This window comes from Mobula hypostoma, chromosome 12 (genome assembly GCF_963921235.1).
Source record: "Mobula hypostoma chromosome 12, sMobHyp1.1, whole genome shotgun sequence".
NCBI classification, from domain to species: Eukaryota; Metazoa; Chordata; class Chondrichthyes; order Myliobatiformes; family Myliobatidae; genus Mobula; species Mobula hypostoma.
The window spans coordinates 22,085,877-22,106,875 of record NC_086108.1 but is presented as its reverse complement, the minus strand read 5'-3'; the positions used below and the strand labels follow the sequence as shown (position 1 = coordinate 22,106,875).

The following is a 20,999-nucleotide window of genomic DNA, read 5'->3' as shown; positions in this document are numbered from 1 at the left end:
GTGCTCCCAGTGTGGCCTCCGACATAGATTGGAAGACCACCACCCTGTCCGCCAGAAAAAGAGGGATCTCCCGGTGGCCACCCACTTTAATTTTATTTCCCATTCCCTTTCCTATATGCCAGTCCATGGCCTCCTCTACTGCCGCGATGAGGCCACAGTCAGGTTGTTGGAGCAACAGCTTATATTCCGTCTGGGTTGCCTCCAACCTCATGGCATAAACAGCAATTTCACGAACTTTTGGTAACTGTCACCATTCCCCATTCCTCCCTCTCATCTTATCCCCTTACCTGCTTATCACCTCCTTCTAGTGCTCCTCCCCCTTTCTTCCATGGCCTTCTGTCCTCTTCTATCAGATTTCCCCCTTCTCCAGCCCTTTATCTCTTTCACCAATCAACTTCCTGCTCTTCACGTCACTCCTCTCCTAGTTTCACCTATCACCTTGTGTTTCTCCCTCCCCTCTCCCTCACCTTCTTACTCTGACCTCATTCTTTTTTCTCTAGTCCTGATTAAGGGTTTCAGCCCAAAACATCAACTGTTTACTCTTTTCCTAATGCTGCCTGGCCTGCTGAGTTTCTCCAGCATTTTGTGTGTGTTGCTATAATTTGCCATGTTGACTTAGCAAATACTGGAGGAAATAATGAGTAGTGCCTAGCAACAGACAGCTTGTTTATTGTATTGGTTACAAATCAAAGTGAAAAAAAGTCAAGATCGTTGGATTCTTTATTATTTTGGTTGAAGCTGCACAAACTGCAAATAACAGTTGGTGCCTCAGAGAAGAGGCCTCCTCACCATCTCGTAATTAAAATGACAGTAGTGAACTGTAAAAATAAAGTTCTCGAGGTTAAAGCGTTAGACATGCTATTATAAAGTTGCATAAAATCTCAAGTAGAGCATAATGGGAGTCGTTGCCATCTTTGTCCCCTTCCTGGTCCCAACCAATCACCATATACAGTTCACCACTGGTTTCCACCTCTCCCTATCTGGTTCCTGTCCCATTGACCAGTCACCTCTCTGCCCATGGTTCTCACTATCACCTTATTAATTCATCATGTTCCAGCATTCGTAGCCCCTTATTTTCTTGCTTATCTCTCTCCAGCAGCTGTCTCCAATCTCTACTTTCCCTTCCCTGTACCTCACTCCATTGGTTTCTCATTTTTTCTCTCTGTTGGCCCCCATCTGCCATTGCCTCCAAAATCATTTCCCCTCCTTTTCCTTCCCTGGCTCAACATGCCCATCATCTTTCATCCCACCCCAGTCCACCAATTACCTCAGACTCTTATCGCACCATTAGCCTTCTTTTTAAGTTGAACATCATCAGTTCCTTTCCTTCCACAAATGCTGCTCAACCCACTAAATTCTTCCAACAAATTGTGTGTTGCATCAAAAAGTATCTCCAGCAGCTGTTATCTGCTGTGGAAGCCTATTGATAACTTCATCTAAACTCCATCAAATTCTGTATCTTGTACTACAATCTGGAGAAATCAAAGGTGCACTTGCATATTTCTCAACTGTTATTTTATAAGATGTAATTGTTGATAGTAGTTTTTTTTATAACATGTAAATTTTTGGTGAATCATGATATCAGAAAGCTTGAACTTCAAGAATTGGAAAACTGTAAAGGGTTTATAGAATTGTCATCAGCTTCACTCAGATTTACTCACTATCACTGTGTTTTTCTCTTCAATGAAAACTCTGCTTTAATTCCTTAAAGAATATAAAAAAGTTCAATTCCATCAGTGTCGGTGAATTGCAGTCATCCAAATTTTGACATAACTTTGAAGGAAAGCCTTTCTCTCAACTACTCTTTTGTCACTGAATAACAACCCAACAACTGTGTCAGAGTTTGAAACCCATCACCTCCTACAAGCAAAACCAAGCAACATATGTAAATGACAACAAGGTTTCATTCCCAAATGAGCTCAACACCTTTTATGCTCACTTGACTGAGAGAGCATGGAGGCATTCTTAAGAATCCCCATAGCTCCTGACCATCTTGTGAGTTCAGTCTCTGAGGCTGGCATGAGAACATTCTTCAGGAGATTGAATCCATGGAAAGCATCTGGCTTTCCTGTGCTAATCAACCAGCTGGAGTATTTTTACAGACATCTTCAACCTCTTGCTTCAACAGTCTGAGGTACCCATCTGCTTCAAGCAGGCTTCAATCATTGCCCAAGAAGAAAGTGGTAACCTGCCTCATTGACTATCATCCAGTAGCACTTGCATCCACAGTGATGACGTGCTTCAAGAGGTTGGTCATGAAGCATATCAACTCCTGCTGGAGGAGCGAACTGGGTTCATTCCAATTTGCTTCCCATCATAACAGGTCAACAGCAAATGCCATTCCATTCGCTGTTCACTCAGCTCTGGAACATCTAGACAATGAAGATGCATATATCAGGATGACTGCAACTCAGCATTCAACACTATCATTCCCTTCAAAATCATCATTAAGCTCCAAGACCTGGGCTTTGGTTCCTACCTGTGCACTTGGATCCCTGATTGCCCCACTGGCAGACCCTGTTGGTACAGATTGGCAACATCTGCTCCACAATCACCATCAAACCAAGTGCACCACAAGACTGTGAGCTTATTTTTTCACCATGCCTATGATTGTGCGACTAAATACAGCTCCAATGCCGCATTTAAATTTGCTGATGAACCACTGTTTTTGGCTGAATCATAGGTGGTGGCAAATCAACAAAGAAATTTGAAAATCTGATCGAGTGGTACCACAACAACCTCTCACTCAATAACAGCAAAACCAAAGAGCTGATTATTGACTATAGGAGAAAGAAACTGGAGGTCCATGAGAGAGTGAGTACCCACTAGGGGATCAGAGGTGGAGAGGGCCAGTAGCTTTAAATTCCTTGCCAATAACATATCAGAGGATCTGTCTTGAGACCAGCACATAAATATCATCACAGCACGTCTGCTTTCTTAGAAGTTTGTGTTGCTTCACCATGTCACCACAAACTTTGACAAACTTCCATAGATGCACCATGGAGAGTACCCTAACTGGCTGCATCATGGCCTGGTATGGAAACACCAATGTTCAGGAAAAGAAAAGGCCACAGAAAGTGGCAGAGAGAGCCCAGTGTGTCATAGGCAACACTCTAAGTACATTTATAATGAGCACTGACACAAGAGAAAAGAATCCATCATCAAATAGGCCATAAACAACAGGAATTCTGCAGATGCTGGAAATTCAAGCAACATACATCAAAGTTGCTGGTGAACGCAGCAGGCCAGGCAGCATCTATAGGAAGAAGCGCAGTCGACGTTTCAGGCCGAGACCCTTCGTCAGTCCTGATGAAGGGTCTCGGCCTGAAACGTCGACTGCGCTTCTTCCTATAGATGCTGCCTGGCCTGCTGCGTTCACCAGCAACTTTGATGTATGTTGATCAAATAGGCCATGCTCTCTTCTTGCTACTCCATTGGGTAGGAGGTACAAAAACCTTAGGTTCTACACCAATAGGTTTTTATTTTGTTTTATTTAGAGATGCAGCATGGAACAGGCCCTTCCAGTCCAACAAGCTGCACAGCTCAGCAACCCACCAATTTAACAGTAGCATAATCACTGGACATTTTACAATGATCTTCTAAACAGTACTTCTTCAGGCTGTGGGAGGGAATTGGAGCGCACGGAGGAAAACCACATGGTCATGAGGAGAATATACAAACTCCTTACAGACGGTGCCGAATTGAATTCCAAACTCTGGAACTCTCCAAGCTGTAATAGTGTTGCTGTAGCTGCGCACTACCACACTACCATAGTTATTACCCTACAACCATCAAGCTCCTGAACCAGCGTGGATAACTGCAATCACTAAAACTCTGAACTGATTCTGTGACTTACAGACTCACTTTCAAGGACTCTTACAACTTAAGGTTTTAGTACTTTTTTAAGTTGCTGTTTGCCTTCTTTTGCACCTTGGTTGTTTATGTATGGCTTGTCAAATATTCTATTGTATTTCTTTACTTTTCCTATAAATGCCTGCAAAAAAATTAATCTCAAGATGGACATGTTAATATACCATATTTTGATAACAAATATGGTTTGAATGTTGAAATCTGGGAACAGCCCAAAACCTAAATTTTTATTAGTGCTTCTAGAAATTTGCTCCTAAGTTGTGATAAAGAAATGAAATTTCACAATTTCTTTTTCTCAAAAAAACACTGCAGAAAATGCTGTACTCCTCCACCTGAATTCCACTTAATTCTTTGGCATGCTAATGATTTGAAGAACTAATTAACATTCTCAGAGACAGGGAGGCACTTAGACAAGAAGCAATAAACTATAAGAGGATAAAGGGGAAGACAGATACACATTAACAGCCATTATATTTCTGCTTTTACATAATTCAAGACAATAATGTAATACAGATGACTGCCGTTCCTCAAATAATCCACAGACACAATTACATAAAAACACATCATGTACAGTTTGAATTCCCCTTATCCGAAATGGTTGGGGCTGGAAGATATTCAGATTTTTTTTCGGATTTTGGAATCTATAATGAGGTTGCTTGGGATCGCCATCATTTTTGACTCACTTCAGGCTTTGTCTTAACACTTGCTCATCACGTGTATGTACTGATACTGCTGTTCTGCATGTTAGATTTTCCTCAGCGACTATCTTGGTTAAACGCATCAATTATTTTTTTCTGCTGCTTCATGATTAGCAGATGCTTTATCACCTCAAATCTTAAAAAAAAGCTGTGCCTTTTCTGTGGAATATAGTGAAAAAGCCCTGGTATTCTGCATTCCATTATTCGCCAATAAAATTCCAAATTCTTCACCAAGTTTCTTGTTGTTGGCTTAACATCTGTTCAAATTTGATGAGATCAAGTTGTGTATTTTAAGAGAATTGTATTTTTAAATGCACAGCAATTAAGAATTCCCTACAAAATTTTGTATATGGATCAGATGAGAGCATGTCAGGATGTATCATTAAATCAAACATAAAAGAATCATCAACAGCCTCACACTCAAAATGCTGGTGGAACGCAGCAGGCCAGGCAGCATCTACAGGAAGAAGTACAGTCGACGTTTCAGGCCGAGACCCTTTGTTAGGACAAACTTAAAAGAAGAGAAAGTAAGAGATTTGAAAGTGGGAGGGGGAGGGGGAGATCCAAAATGATAGGAGAAGACAGGAGGGGGAGGGATGGAGCCAAGAGCTGGAAAGTTGATTGGCAAAAGGGATACAGAATTGGAGAAGGGGAGGATCATGGGACAGGAGGCCTAGGGAGAAAGAATGGGGGAGGGCAGCCCAGGGGAAGATGGAGAGCAGGCAAGGAGTGATTGTGAGAGGGACAGAGAGAGAAGAAAAAAAGGGGGGAATAAAAATAAGGGATGGGGTAAGAAGGGGAGGTGGGGCATTAATGGAAGTTAGAGAAATCAATGTTCATGCAATCAGGTTGGAGGCTACCCAGACAAAATATAAGGTGTTGTTCCTCCAGCCTGAGTGTGGCTTCGTCTTGACAGTAGAGGAGGCCATGGATTGACATAACAGTCTCCATTCCTTTTATCCTGTGCTTCTGACTTCTGCTCAACTGAAAGGCCAGACTTTACATAATCCCACTCCACCTAAAAGCATGTCCTCTCTCGCTCTCTCTCGCTCTCTCTCTCACAGACACAGAAAATCTCTGCAGGTTTAGCCCTCAAACGGATTTCACATCAACAGGAAAAAGGAGTCAGAGTTTTAAACACATGTACAGTTTTCTACAACTAGCCATCTTCAATACTCTAAAATGCAGGTGAGTAAAACGATAATGTTTTACCGGTCACTATCAGAGTTCCTCAGTGATGGTAGTATCTGACGGAAGCTGGTGTTGCGGTCAAGTTTTGGCTGGCTCTTGGTTCGTTTGATAGACCCCTTTAATCTTTTACTGAAAAATCCCTGCAACAAAGGGAGAAGAAAAAATAATTAGCATTTCAAGTAAGTCACATTTAAGTTGATCTATGAAAGACAAATAAAGCTAGCAATGTACTTGCTGGATAGTTGTTAAAATATGAAAACAAACTATACTGATTCTGTTCTCAACATAGTACATTCTCCATTCAACCCTTTCAAATTCAAACCACAAATGATAAAAATTTATGTCTGCTGAATTAAAATTCCATGATATTTCCAATTAAAAATTATTAATAATACTTGCATTAAAGCCCAAACATAATAAATACTGCCCTCTGCAAACGTATCCTTGACTTCCTGACCAATAGACCACAGTTGGTAAGGACGGACAACCACAACTTTAACACGATCAACCTAGTGCCCCACAAGACAGCATTCTTTGCCCCCTACTCTACTTGTTATGCACTCACAACTGCGTGGCCAAATACAACTCTAATTCCATCTACATGCTTGCAGATACCACTGTAGGAAGCTGTATCTCAAACAACGACAAGATGGAGTACAGATAGGAGGTAGAGAGCCCGCTGATGTGGTGTCAAAAGAACAAACTTTCTACCCATGTCAGTCAAACAAAAGAGCCAGTCATGGACTTAAGGAAATTCGATATGGTATCGACGATTCTTACCAATGCTTACAGATGTACAACAGAAAGCAACCCATCTTGATCTATCTCAACTTGATTTGGCAACTACTTTGCCCAAGACAAGAAATTGCAGAGAGTTGTAAACATAAGCCCGGTCCTTCATGCAAAACAGCAATTTCATTGACTCTGTCTACATTTCCCACTGCTTTGGGAGAGCTGCCAAGGGTTTCAGCTCAAAATGCCGACTGTACTTTCTTCCATAGATGCTGCCTGGCCTGCTGAGTTCCTCCAGCATTTTGTGTGTATTGCTCAGCTTCTATCCTGCTGTTTATAAAATTTTTGAACAGCCTTCTTCTATGTTAAATATAAATGCCTTAATCTGTCAATCTATTTGGTCATGGACCTTGCACTTGTTTACCTGCCCTGCATATTTTCTGTAACTATAGCACCATATTTTGCATTTTTAAAAGTTTTTCGTATTACCCTGACATGTGTATGGAATGATCTGTCTCAATGGCATGCAAATGAAAGCTTTTCACAGTATCACGATACACCTGACAATAATAAACCAATTACTCTATTTTAAAAAGTAACAGAGATTTCAAAAGAAACAAGTGGGACAATCAATACATTCTGTGTGCCATGATTCCCAAGAAGACATTGGAGTGTGCATAATTAGGCAACTGGCAAGGGCCAATAAAAAGAAGTCAGGTTTAAGCGGAGTGGCCATTGTATGAGTAGGCCAGAGTTAGAGGGGGAGTTCACACTTTGGCTCATAGAGGTAGAAGTATATTTTTAATATATATATTTTTATATATTTTTGTGTTTTTTTTTCTTTCTTTCTTATTGCATAGTTAGAGCAGTGGGGATGCCTGGCAGGACAGTGGAATTCTCCTCTTGCGGAGTGTGATAAGGCAGGAGGCCTCCAGTGCCCCTGATAACAACACCTGCAAAAAGTGCATCTAGCTGCAGCTTCTTTCAGACCTTGTTAAGGAATTGGAACTGAAGCTGAATGAACTCCAGATCATTTGGGAGGCTGAGGGGGTTGATTGATAGGATTTACAGGGATGTAGTTACACTCAAGGTGCAGGACCCTGGTAACTGGGTGATCATCAAGAGGGGTAAGGAGATAGACAGCCAATGCAGAGTACCCCTAGGGCTGTTCCCCTCATCAACAGGAGGATTGCCACAGTTAGGGAGGATGACCAAGCAGAGTAAAGTCACAGCAGTTGGATTTCAGGCACTGAGTCTAGATCTGTGGCTCAGAAGTGAAGGGGGTTGAAGAGGTGAGCTCTGGTGATATGGGATTCCTTAAGTGAGGGGCACAGAAAGGAGGTTCTGCGGACAAGAATGAAATTCCTGGATGATATGTTGCCACCCGGGTGTCAGCATCACGGACATCTCAGATGGCGCCCACTGCATTCTTAATGTCAGGGTGAGCAGCAATGTTTGTGGTACACGTTGACTAATGACATGGGTACGAAGGGCGAAAAGGTCCTGCAAAGTGATTTCAGGGACTTAGGTGCTAAGTTAAAGGACAGAAGCTCCAGGGTTGTGACTCAAGATTGCTAACCATGCCACATGCTAGTGAGGCCAGAGGTAGGAAGATCATACAGTTTAACACGTGGTTACGGAGATAATGCAGAAGAGAGAGGGCTTCAGATTTTTGGATCATTGGGCTCTCTTCCAGGATAGGTGGGATCTGTACTGGCAGAATGGTTTGCATCTGAACTGGAGGGGGAAGAATATCCTTGCAGGAAGGTTTGCTAGTGCTGCATGGCGGTTTAAACTAGAGTTGCAAGGGGATGGGAGCCAGTGAGCCAGTGCAGTAGTGTAGCTGTTGTGGAGAAAGATGTTGTTAAGCCCACATACAGAAACAGGAATCAAAAGGTTAAGCATGGTGTAAACGATGTTCTGAGTTGCATCCCTTTCAATGCAAGAAGCATTGTAGGAAAGGCGGATAAGCTTAGGCCATGGATCAGCATGTGGAATTATGACACTGTAGCCATTAGTGACACTTGGTTGCAGGAGGGGCAGGACTGCAGCTCAAGGTTCCAGAGATTCATTACATTAGATGCAGTAAAGTGGGAGGGATTAAAGAGGGAGAGGTGGCATTACTAGTCAGGGAAAATGTCATGGCAGTGCTCAGACGGGACAGGCTGAAAGCTCGTAAACTGAGGCCATATGGGTGGAATTGAGGAATAAGAAAGGGATGACCATATTAATGGGATTATGTTATAGAGTCCACAACAGTCCAAGGGATTTGGAGGAGCAAATTCGTAGAGAGATTGCAGATGCTTAGAAGAAACAAGGTTGTGATAGCAAGTGATTTTAGCATTACACCTATTGACTGGGACTCCCATACTGTGTAACAGCTGGATGGGATAGACCAAATGTGTTCAGGAAAGTTTCCTTATCAGTATGTAGAGGTTCCCACAAGAGAGAGTGAAATACTAATCTCCGATTAGAGAATGAGACAGGATAATTCAAGATAATTATGGAGAAAGATAGGTCAGGTCCTCTGGAGAACTGCAGAAAGACCAATTTTAATAGTATCAGACAATAGTATCTGGCAAGTATGGATTGGGATAAGTTGTTTTCTGGCAAAGGTGTGCTTGGTAATTGGGAGGTATTCAAAAGTGAAAGTTTGAGAGCACACTGTTTGTATGATCCTGTCGAAGGCATGGATAACACTTTTAGGGAACCTTGGTTTTCGAGAGATATTGAGGCCCTGGTTAAGAAGAAGGAGGAAGTGAATAGCAGGTATAGGCAGCAAGGAACAAATGAGGTATTTAAGGAAATATAAGTGCAAGATAACTTAAACAGTAAATCAGGAGAGCTGGAAAAAGGCATGAAGTTGCTCTAGAGATATATTAAGAGTAAAAGGATAGCAAGGGATAAAATTGGTCCTCTGGATAACCAAGAGTGGAGTAAAAAGAATTGGGGGAGATCTTAAATTGAATTTTTTTTTGCATCTGTATTTACTTGGGAGATGGACACAGTCTATAGAAGTGAGTCAAAACAGCAGTGAGGTCATGGACTGCACAGATTACAGAGGAGGAAGTGTTTTCCTGTCTTGAGGAAAACTAGGGTGGATAAATCCCCAGGGCCTGACAAGGTGTTCCTTTGGACCCTGTGTGAGGTTTGTGCAGAAACTGCAAGGGCCCCAGCAGAGATATTTGAAATGTCCTTAGCCACATGTGAGGTGCCAGAAGATTGGCAGGCAGCTAATGTTGTTCTGTTGTTTAAGAAAGGCTTTAAGAATAAGCCAGGAAATTATAGGCCGGTGAGCCTGACATCAGGAGTGGGAAAGTCACTGATAGGCATTCTAAGGAACAAGATATATACTGAAAGGTCTCAGCCCAAAATGTCGACTGTACTCTTTTCCATAGATGCTGCCTGGCCTGCTGAGTTCCTCCAGCATTTTGTGTGCATTGCTTGGATTTCCAGCATCTACAGATTTTCTCTTATTTACGCGCTGTAAGTATTTGGATACACAGCAACTAATTAGCAATAGTCAACATGGTCTTTTGTATGGTGGGTCATTTTGAGCCAACCTCATGGAGTTTTTTGAGGAAGTTACCAGGAAAGGATGAAGGTAAAAGCAGTGAATGTTTCTTAACATGGTCTTTAGCACAGCCTTTGACAAGGCCTCACATGGGACGTTCAGTCGTTTGGCATTAAAGATGATGGAGTAAACTGAATAAGACAATGGCTTCACTGGAAAAGTTAGAGAGTGGTAGGAGATGGTTGTCTCTCTGACTGGAGGCCTGTGACTAGTGGTGTGCTGCAGGGATCATTGTGGATTCTGTTGTTTGTCGTCTACATCAACAATCTGAATGATAATGTGGTTTACTAGATCAGCAAATTTACTGATGGCACCAAGACTGAGATGTAGTAGACAGCGAAAAACACTGTCAAAGACTATGCATATCTGGACCAGGTGGAAAAATGAGCCGAAAACTGGCAGATGGAATTCAATGCATACAAGTGTGAGGTGTTGCACTTTGGAAGGACCAACCAGGTTAGGATATATTTTTATCTGTCTGCAAACATAGTTAGTATACATTTGCCTCTTTCTTCCAAGTCACTAATATATATAGTAAATAGCTGTGTTCCCAGTATCAATCCACACGTTGCTCCACTGGTTACAGGTTGTGAACCTAAGGACACCTCTCTTATCCCAATTTCCTGATTCCTGCCTATTTGACAACCCTCTTTCCATATGTATGCATAACCTTCAACACCATCCACCCTCCTTGTTAGATTACCAGTGGGCAGAAAAAAAGAGGATTTGTGGATGTTCTCAAAATGCAACATCCCCAACAACACCTGAGAATCAATGGCACATAGCTGCTCAAAATACAGAGTAACCATTCAGAATGGCACCAAAATAACTATTCCATGCAGCAGCCCAGTGTATGAGGGACACAGCACACTACCTCCCAAACTGCTCAACCACCAATCCTGCCACAAACTTCCTAGTCCCTCCTATGGCACACGGCACCCTCCTCAGTCACTTCTGAACCCACAGAACTTCAGTAAAGTATAACCAACTGAAGAAATAAGACAAATCTTAAATTTAACTTCAAATCATCATCTTCTATTACATAACATAAGGAACAGATGCAGGAGTCAACATTTGACCTCTTCTACCTGTTCCACCATTCAATGACATCATGGTTAACATTTCATTTCAGCACCACTCTGTTGTATAAATCGTATATCCTCCAATTTTCCACATTCCCAAAATCCTATCCATCCGTCTGCCCTGAAGAGACTCTGTACTGAGTGGCACAGCCCTCTTGGGTTGAGAGTTTTAAAAATTTAACATGCTTCAGATGCGGAAATTTCTTCCCAGTCATGAATGGTCAATTCATTATTTTGAGATTGTAACCTGATTCATATCAGGCCAGCCAAAGGAAACGTCATTCTTACACCTGGCCTGTCAAAGCACCTGAACCACCTCATTCTCCATCTCTCACCTCTCTGTTCTTTCCCTCACCTCTGCCATACCATCTCACACACCCTACACCGCCCACCTACTTAAGCAATTTAAAACTTTCTTTAGTTCTGATGGAGAGTTCATGGCCTGAAAAGTTGACTCTTGTTTGTCTGCCCACCGATAGCTTTTGTCCTGCTGCTGGAAAAGTGTTTCCAGTATTCTGTATTTTCTTGTGGATTTCCACCATCTGCAATCTTTTGCAGTAACTGCTTATCTGTTGAGCATATCACATGCAGGAGAGACTGAATGCTTCCAGAGTTAGAGATCATTCAATCTCTAATTCCAATTAGATTTATTAACCCAATGTCAGTTACAGCTAGCTACAGAACAATATGAGACTCCTGCAACTGCTTTCATCCAGCAGGAATGGATGATAGCAAGAAACAAAATGGTAATTCAGAATTGAAACACAGTAGTGTAGTACCTTATCCCTAACGCCACTGGCTTTCTCAGAAACATCAACAGGAATCTTCGAAGCATAATTTTAGGTGTTTTCCAATACACTGCAAAACAGGTTTGTTCACATATACCTGCTGAGAGCTCCAAAAATTCTGTTTGAATATAGGCAGGCTAATTAATCACAAAACCAGAAAGCTTGTTTCAAAAATAACTAATTTGCTCATAAAAGAATCACGTCATCCTTGTAATAGGAGTATAAATTCTTCCAACTGAAGTGAAGCAGTTGTCAAATCTAAATAATATGTCTTATTAAAAATCACTCAAGATTTTATGCAATCTGATCTCTCTGAACTTAAGACTATTAGTGTAATATAGGAAAATGAGAGTAAAAGTTGCAATGAACTTTAACAGTCAGCACTCTCTGCGTTCTGAACACCAATGTGAAGCAGGGTAAATATATCTGCTTTTTTTTTGCAGCCTGAAGAGCTATGTGCATTTCAATGAAATCACCTCTGACTCCTCTAGCCCACTTATCCTATCCTCATATGACAAACCGTATATTCCATGAATCAATCTGGGGAACCTTTGCTTGCTCCCTCTACTGCAGGTATACATTTCTATAGGTAGGGAGACAAGACCTGTGGATAATATTGTAGCCACATGCAAACTGACCAGGTCCCTATACACTCAATGCAAGAATTAGGGAATATTTTAGAATCTATTATTAAGGAGGTGGTAAAAGGACACTTTGAAAATAATAATCAGACTGGTTAGTGCCAGGAGGGATTTACGAAAGGGAAATCATGTTTGACAAACCTGCTTTTGTAATTGTAGCAAGCAGAACAGACAGAAGGAACCCAGTGGATACCATGTATTTGGCCTTTCAGATAGCCCATAATAAATTCCTACACAGTGCAGTTACAAAATAAACTTAAAGCACAATGGATTGTGGTAATGTACTGGCATAGATTGATGATTGGTTAATAGACAAACAACAAGGTAGGCATAGGAACTCAAGGGGTAGCCATAGGCACCTGAATGGACCCCAGCTATGCCTGCCTTTTCATTGGCTACATAGAAAAGTCCATGTTCCAAGCCTTCCTTGGTAATGCTACCTAACTCTTCCTGTGCTATATTGACTACTGTATTGGTGCTGCTTCATGCACCCATGCTAAATTCAAAAATTTCATCAACTTTGCCTTCAACTTTCACCTTACCCTTAAATTCACTCGGTCCATTTCTGACATCTCTCTTCCCCTTTCTCGATCTCTCTGCCTCTATTTCTGGACATCTTTTATACACCTAATGTTTCCCACAGTTATCTTGATTATACCTCTTCCCACCCTGTCTCCTGTAAAAATGCTATTCCCTTTTCTCAGTTCTTTTACCTCTGCCACATCTATTTCCAGGATAAGACTTTCCTTTCAAAGACATCAGAGATGTTGTCCTTCTTCAAAGACCCCTTTCTTCGATCATTGATGTTGCCCTCACCCGCATCTCCTCCATTTCTCGGACATTCATGCTCACCCCATCTTCCTACTGCCTTTTGTCCTCATCTAGCACCCCATCAGCCTCTGCATCCAACACATCATTCTCTGCAGCTTCCACCATCTTCAACTGGATCCTATCACAAAACTCCTCTTTAACAACCGCCCCCCCAACTCCTCCACTTTCCACAAAGATTGCACCCTCTGTGATTCCCTTGTTCATTTGTACCTCCTGGCATATATCCCAGCAATTGACAAAAAGTAGAATTTCCCCATGTCTAACCATCTTAACTACTATCCCCATTCCTGTTCCAACATATCAGTCCATGGCCTTTTCTTTTGCCATGATGAGGCCACTCTCAGGTGGAGGAGTAATATCTCATTTTCTGCCTTGGTAGCCTTAAACCTGATGGCATAAACATCGATTTCTCCTTCTGGTAATTTTGCCCCCCCCCCTCCAACTCTAGCCTCTTACCTATTCTCCTCACCTCCCCCCAGTACTCCTCCTCCTTCCCTTTTTCCATAGATCAACTCTTCTCTCCTATCAGATTCCTTCCTCTCAAACCTCTACCTTTCCCACCTCCATCTGACTTCACATATCACAGTCTAGCTAATCCTGCTTCCCCCCACCAACCTTTTTATTATGTCATCCTCCCCCTTCCGTTCCATCCCAGAAAAATGGTCCCGGCCCAAAACATCAACTGTTTATTCACTTTCATGGTTGCTACCTGACCTACCAAGTTCCTCCAGCCTTCAGTTATGTGTTTCTTTGGACTTCCAGCATTTGCAGAACCTCATTTTCAAGGTGGGAATAGCTGGGTCAAGAGACTGATTTGTGGAGCTCTGATAGAGTTGATGCTGGATCCCAGTTGTTCTGAATCTGCATCAATGATTTGATGTGGGGTGACGATATAAAGCTGTGTGTGTTGTGAAGAGAATGCAGAGAGGTCTCAGGAGATATTGGTGCACAAGGTAAATGAGTGAGGCCAAAGCAAATTAAATATAGAAAAATGTGAGGTCATCCATTTTTATACAAAATATAGAAACTCAGAGTATCATAATGTGGGTACGAAGACAATTTGAAAGGGGCTTGGTGAGACTGCACAAGAAACAATGTGATCACTCAGGAAGGATACACCTGCAATAGAGGCAGTGCAGCAAACATTTCATCAGCTGGTTGATGGCGTCCTGTGAGGAGAGATCAGGCAAAATGGGGTAAATACTCCAGACTTTAAAAGAATGACAATACCAAAAACAAAACTCTTAAGGGCTTGACATGATGGATACAGGAAGGATACTTCCCTCCAGTGGGGATCTGAAACTAAGGGACACTGCACTAAAATAAGTGACTTGCCGTTTGAAACACACACAAACAGCATTTTCTTCACCAAAAGCATGATACATCATTGGAACGGTGTACCTAAGAAGATTGGAGACTCAGTTCCGAAATCTCTGCAAGTCAGAAGTAGATTTTTAGATACAAAGGAAATAGAGGGAATTTTATGTTAGTTGAGTAACGTGAACATGGAATACAAGAATAGCCGTGGTCTTACTGATGATCAGTATGTACATTCACAGTGACCCAATCACCACCAGCAGCAAGTTTATCAGAGTAATATTGCATCAAGAAAGCTTGAAATAAATAAGATTTAGAATGATGACACTGCCTCACTTGACCAGAGTCTGCACTGGGATTGGGAATCTTGTGGACCAGTGGATCATTAAGAGCACCAAATTTCTTGGTGTTCACCTGGCGGAGAATCTCACCTTGTCCCTCAACACCAGCTCCATAGCAAAGTCAAAGCTCCCAGCAGCGTCTCTACTTTCTGCAAAGGCTGAGAAAAGTCCATCTCCCACCCCCTATCCTCACCACATTCTACAGAGGTTGTATTGAGAGAATCCTGAGCAGCTGCATCACGGCCTGGTTCGGAAATTGTACCATCTCGGATCGCAAGACCCTGCAGCGGATAGTGAGGTCAGTTGAGAAGATCATCGGGGTCTCTCTTCCTGCCATCACAGACATTTACACCACACACTGCATCCGCAAAGCAAACAACATTATGAAGGACCCCACGCACCCCTCATATAAACTCTTCTCCCTCCTGCCATCTGGAAAAAGGCACCAAAGCATTCGGGCTCTCACGACCAGACTATGTAACAGTTTCTTCCCCTACGCCATCAGACTCCTCAATACCCAGAGCCTTGCTTGACACCAACCTACTATACCCTCTACTGTGCCTACTGTCTTATTTATTATTTATTGTAGTGCCTGCACTGTTTTGTGCACTTTATGCAGTCCTGGATAGGTCTGTAGTCTACTGTAGTTTTTGTGTTTTTTCTTACGTAGTTCAGTGTAGTTTTTGTATTGTTTCATGTAGCACCATGGTCCTGGAAAATGTTGTCTCATTTTTACTATGTTCTGTACCAGCAGTTCTGGTTGAAATGACAATAAGACGTGACGTGACATGACTTGAATCGAATCAGAGCTTGGAAGCCATCATGTAGTAAGCAGAAGCTGCAAGTTTCTGAGGGCAACTAAAGGATTATCTGTCAATCCTCTTGATTGAAAGAATCAAAAACTTAATATGATCAGAACCAATCAAGATTGATTGATATTGTTCCTTGCAGTTTTCCTGGAGTTGTCATATGTTGAAGATCGCATTGATTGTGCTCGCAGTGGATGGAATCCACACTGTATTCAGGGAGCAACTTTTTAGTTTCTGGAAGCAAGCAGTGGAGAAGACCCTTGCAATGAACTTCCTGGTGGCAGACAAAAGAGTAATCCCTTGGTAATTGCTAAATACTGTTTTGCTTCCCTTCTGAAGATAGTCACGACATTTCTGAAGTCTCCCAATGTATGTCTGAGTCATGGAGTAATACAGCCTGTTGGCCCAATTTGTCCGTGCTGAGATGCCTCTTCAGTGGTACAGGAGATGTCAATTAATGCATGTATGAAGTTCTTTTCCATCAACCTTTAAAACTTCAGCTGGGATACTACCTGCTTTGGAGGCTTTCTTGTTTTCTCAGTTGATATATGGACCTTCCAGCCCCTTGCCTGACTGGAATGGCAGCTAGACTGTGTTGAAAAATGTGCAGTGATTAAGGGTCAAGGGCACTTGCACCAAGATAGACTCTTGGACAATAAGTTCTTCAAAGTGCTGTTCAAGTGGGCATTAACTGTGTCACTATCTGTGATAAGTCCTCGATCTTGGCACTCTACTAAAACAGCAGTGAAGAAGGTGATAGCCATATCATGACAATTATCATTAATTACTGGACTAACCATTCTTCATGCACTATATCCCTATCAGCTTCGCCCGAAATAAAATGATGGAACAGAAACTATACTTCCAGAAAATTAATGTTTTAGGTTTCAAGGTTCCCACAAAGAAAGTGTTTCTAGTACATTGCTCACAACCCATCTGATGACTCCTAAACAACAGAAGATGAAAAATGTCATTGTAGTTGGATTGCCCTGAAATTCTTCCATAAGCTGTTAAGGAATTCTGTTTCTCCTCCAGAAAATTGCAGGACCAGCTCAATGGAAACCGGGAGATCCAGAAGAAGATATAGCATATGCTAATTAATCATAAATTCAAAGTACTCTTGCATCGGAAATTCCATCATTTCTCAAGGGGAGAGCAATACTCTGCAGACATTAGAAAGCTAAGGCATTCTCTGTCAGACCGTAAACAACTTGTACAAACAAACACGCAAACACCAGGAAATCTGCAGATGCTGGAATTTCAAGCAACAAACATAAAAGTTGCTGGTAAACGCAGCAGGCCAGGCAGCATCTCTAGGAAGAGGTACAGTCAACGTTTCGGGCCGAGACCCTTCGTCAGGACTAACTGAAGGAAGAGCTAGTAAGAGATTTGAAAGTGGGAGGGGGAGGGGGAGATCCAAAATGATAGGAGAAGACAGTAGGGGGAGGGATGGAGCCAAGAGCTGGACAGTTGATTGGCAAAAGGGATATGAGAGGATCATGGGACAGGAGGCCCAGGAAGAAAGACAAGGAGGGGGGGAAGCCCAGAGGATGGGCAGGGGGTATAGAGAGAGGGACAGAGGGAGAAAAAGAAGAAAGAGAAAAAGAATGTGTGTATATAAATAACAGATAGGGTACGAGGGGGAGGTGGGGCATTAGCGGAAGTTTGAGAAGTCAATGTTCATGCCATCAGGTTGAAGGCCACCCAGACGGAATATAAAGTATTGTTCCTCCAACCTGAGTGCAGCTTCATCTTTACAGTAGAGGAGGCCGTGGCTAGACATATCAGAATGGGAATGGGACGTGGAATTAAAATGTGTGGCTACTGGGATATCCTGCTTTCTCTGGCGGACAGAGCGTAGGTGTTCAGCGAAGCAAAAAGAAAGGGGCTTCCCTTCCTCCACCATCAACTCTGCTCTCAAATGCATCTCCCCCATTTCACGCACATCTGCTCTCACTCCACCCTCCCGCCGCCCCACTAGGAATAGGGTTCCCCTGGTGCTCACCTACCACACCACCAGCCTCCAGGTCCAACATGTAATTCTCTGTAACTTCCACCACCTCCAAAGGGATCCCACCACTAAGCACATCTTTCCCTCCCCTCCTCTCTGCTTTCCACAGGGATTGCTCCCTACGCGACTCCCTTGTCCATTCGTCCCCTCCATCCCTCCCCACCTATCTCCCTCCTGGCACTTATCCTTGGAAGCGGAACAAGTGCTACACATGCCCTTACACTTCCTCCCTCACTACCATTCAGGGCCCCAGACAGTCCTTCCAGGTGAGGTGACACTTCACCTGTGAGTGGGCTGGGGTGATATATTGCATCCGGTTCCCGATGCGGCCTTCTATATACTGGCGAGACCCAACGCAGACTGGGAGATTGTTTCGCTGAACACCTACGTTCTGTCCGCCAGAGAAAGCAGGATCTCCCAGTGGCCACACGTTTTAATTCCACGTCCCATTCCCATTCTGATATGTCTATCCACGGCCTCCTCTACTGTAAAGATGAAGCCACACTCAGATTGGAAGAACAACACATATTCCGTCTGGGTAGCCTCCAACCTGATGGCATGAACACTGACTTCTCAAACTTCCGCTAATGCCCCACCCACCCCCTCGTACCCCATCCGTTATTTATTTATTTATATACGCACATTCTTTTTCTCTCTCCTTTTTCTCCCTCTGTCCTTCTCACTATACCCCTTGCCCATCTTCTGGACTTTTCACCCCCTCCCCCTTTTCTTTCTCCCTGGGCCTCCTGTCCCATGATTCTCTCATATCCCTTTTGCCAATCAACTGTCCAGCTCTTGGCTCCATCCCTCCCTCTCCTGTCTTCTCCTATCATTTCGGATCTCCCCCTCCCCCTCCCACTTTCAAATCTCTTACTAGCTCTTCTTTCAGTTAGTCCTGACGAAGGGTCTCGGCCCGAAACGTCGACTGTACCTCTTACTAGAGGTGCTGCCTGGCCAGCTGTGTTCACCAGCAACTTTTATCTGTGTTGTACAAATAGACAGATCTGATGAAGTGGCAGCTCCTTTGTTTTCAGATTGGTGACACATAATATATTCAAAGAACAAAAGAAAGCACATATTTCATCTACAAACCTAGCAGAGACGGTGGAAAAATTGAACTTTTGTGTCACTGCCAAGAAGAATATTTTGTTTAAAACCTACATTCAAATTGTTAAGAGTTTTATATGAAACCCATAAGACTATTTAAATTTAAATAGCCAGAAATGTATTTCCACATTAACATTTAACGTGGCCCTTTTTTTGTTGAGATACAACACAGAATAGGCCCTTCCAGCCCTTTGAGCCGTGCTGCCTGATTTAATCCTAGCCTAAATATGGGACAATTTGCAATGTACCTACTAGCCGGTACATCTTTGGACTGTGAAAGGAAACCAGAGCACCCAGAGGAAACCTGTAGGGTCATGGGATGAACATACAAGCTCCTTACAGGCAGCGGCGGGAATTGAACCTGGATCGTTTGGTACTATAGAGTGTTGTGCTAACCACCACACTACAGTGCTGTAGTTTTCTGAGATTCCTTTGTCTCCAACACTTCAGCTTTCTGAAGTGGCTGAAGAGAGCTGGACTATGCATGCCAATACTCATGACCTACAAATGGACAGCTGAGAGCATCTTAACAGGTGGCACCATATGGAAACTCCACTGCGGCAGACAGAAGGGCTCTACAACGGATAGTTAAAACTGCCCAGTGCACCAGCCTACTCACCATCAAAGACATATATACAGAAAGGTAGCAGAAAAGGGCCAGCAATATCATGAAGGATCCCACCCACTCTGCTCATCAAGTGTTTGTCCCACTCCGATCATGGAAGAGGCTATGCAGCATCCATGCTTGGACCACCAGACTCAAAAAGTTACTTCCCCCAAGCTGTCAGGCTGATCAACACCTCCACCCACTAACCCACTCCACCACACTCCTCATCACCACTATTTCATCATTTCCGGTCGGAATCACCTTATATGCAGATATTCCTGTACCTAGCATTGTTTTATCTATATATAAGTCTGTGTATTTAAGCTAATCTTTAACTAACCAATTCTGATAAAACAGAAGACAAAGACTTCTCCCAAGAATCAAAGCAGACTAAATCAAAGTTAATGAACCTTAAACATAAATCCAATACAGAACATGTTTTTAAAACAAGCTCTATCTGCCACTCCGCTTGGCAACAAATGTGCTCCAATTCATTATGGTTTTTCACATCAACTTTTGGAACTTCCGTACAAAATAAGGCCTGAACAAAAAGAAAAAAACTAAAATTAAAGATGTGACAATGACAGCCAGCTCATCAGTCACAGAACTTCCATCAAGTTCCAGGAACCACAAGGCCTATTATCAGAGATGGCATAATTTCAGACCCTCATCAATTAATGTTGGGCCTCAAAACTCAACTCTATTACTTTCAGACTCCTGGGCTGCCAATAATGTTTAAAAATAATTATTTCTGTAATAATACTTAATACCTCCAAATCACAATAGGCAGTCCCAGGGGAGAAAGGCTTATGCATTTTCAAGAACTCCTGAAGGCAAGAACTGTCAGAACGGATATTGGCCCAGATTTTTAGGGCCACCTGCATTTAGCCATTTAAATGGAAACAAACCTAGATTTCAACATATTGGTTTTCAAATGTAGAAGTCCGGAAATTACATGAATATTTGGAATGCTGAACCTGTTAGTTTATCCTGCTACTTCACTGGAGGAGCTCAATCCAGCCAAAATTCACCATGTTTTATGCTTAGGAAATTATCATTTATATCCAGCACCACATTAGAACTCCATGTGGCCTCCCCCCCACCCATGCCACATAGTAGCTAGACAAAAGGAAGACAATAGCAATGGGGGAAGGCAATTATCGTTTTCTAAAACTATTTCAGTTGTTTTAAAAATTATTTTCATTTCTATGTGCTCCAGCTCATCTTAATTCAAATTGTTTGAATTGTTTACTTACTTTTAGTATTTAAGCACAGCAGCACCCCTATTTCTTTCGGAGTTTACAAAGGTTTGGCATGACATCTAAAGCTTGGACAAACTTCTGTATATGTATAGTGGACAGTATATTAACTGGCTGCATCACAGCCTGGTATGGAAACAC

The 20,999-nt window shown here is 42.5% G+C and overlaps 1 protein-coding gene across 9 annotated transcripts in view; it reads right to left on the bottom strand.

The window, feature by feature from the left end:
* The window catches only part of rasal2 (RAS protein activator like 2), a 418,356-nt gene that overhangs the window by 120,136 nt on the left and 277,221 nt on the right, over positions 1 to 20,999 (bottom strand). For all 9 annotated transcript variants that reach the window (XM_063063734.1, XM_063063733.1, XM_063063735.1 and 6 more), the window contains one exon: positions 5,781 to 5,899. In XM_063063734.1, the coding sequence (XP_062919804.1) occupies positions 5,781 to 5,899 (119 nt within the window). The remainder of the gene's footprint in view (positions 1 to 5,780; positions 5,900 to 20,999) is intronic.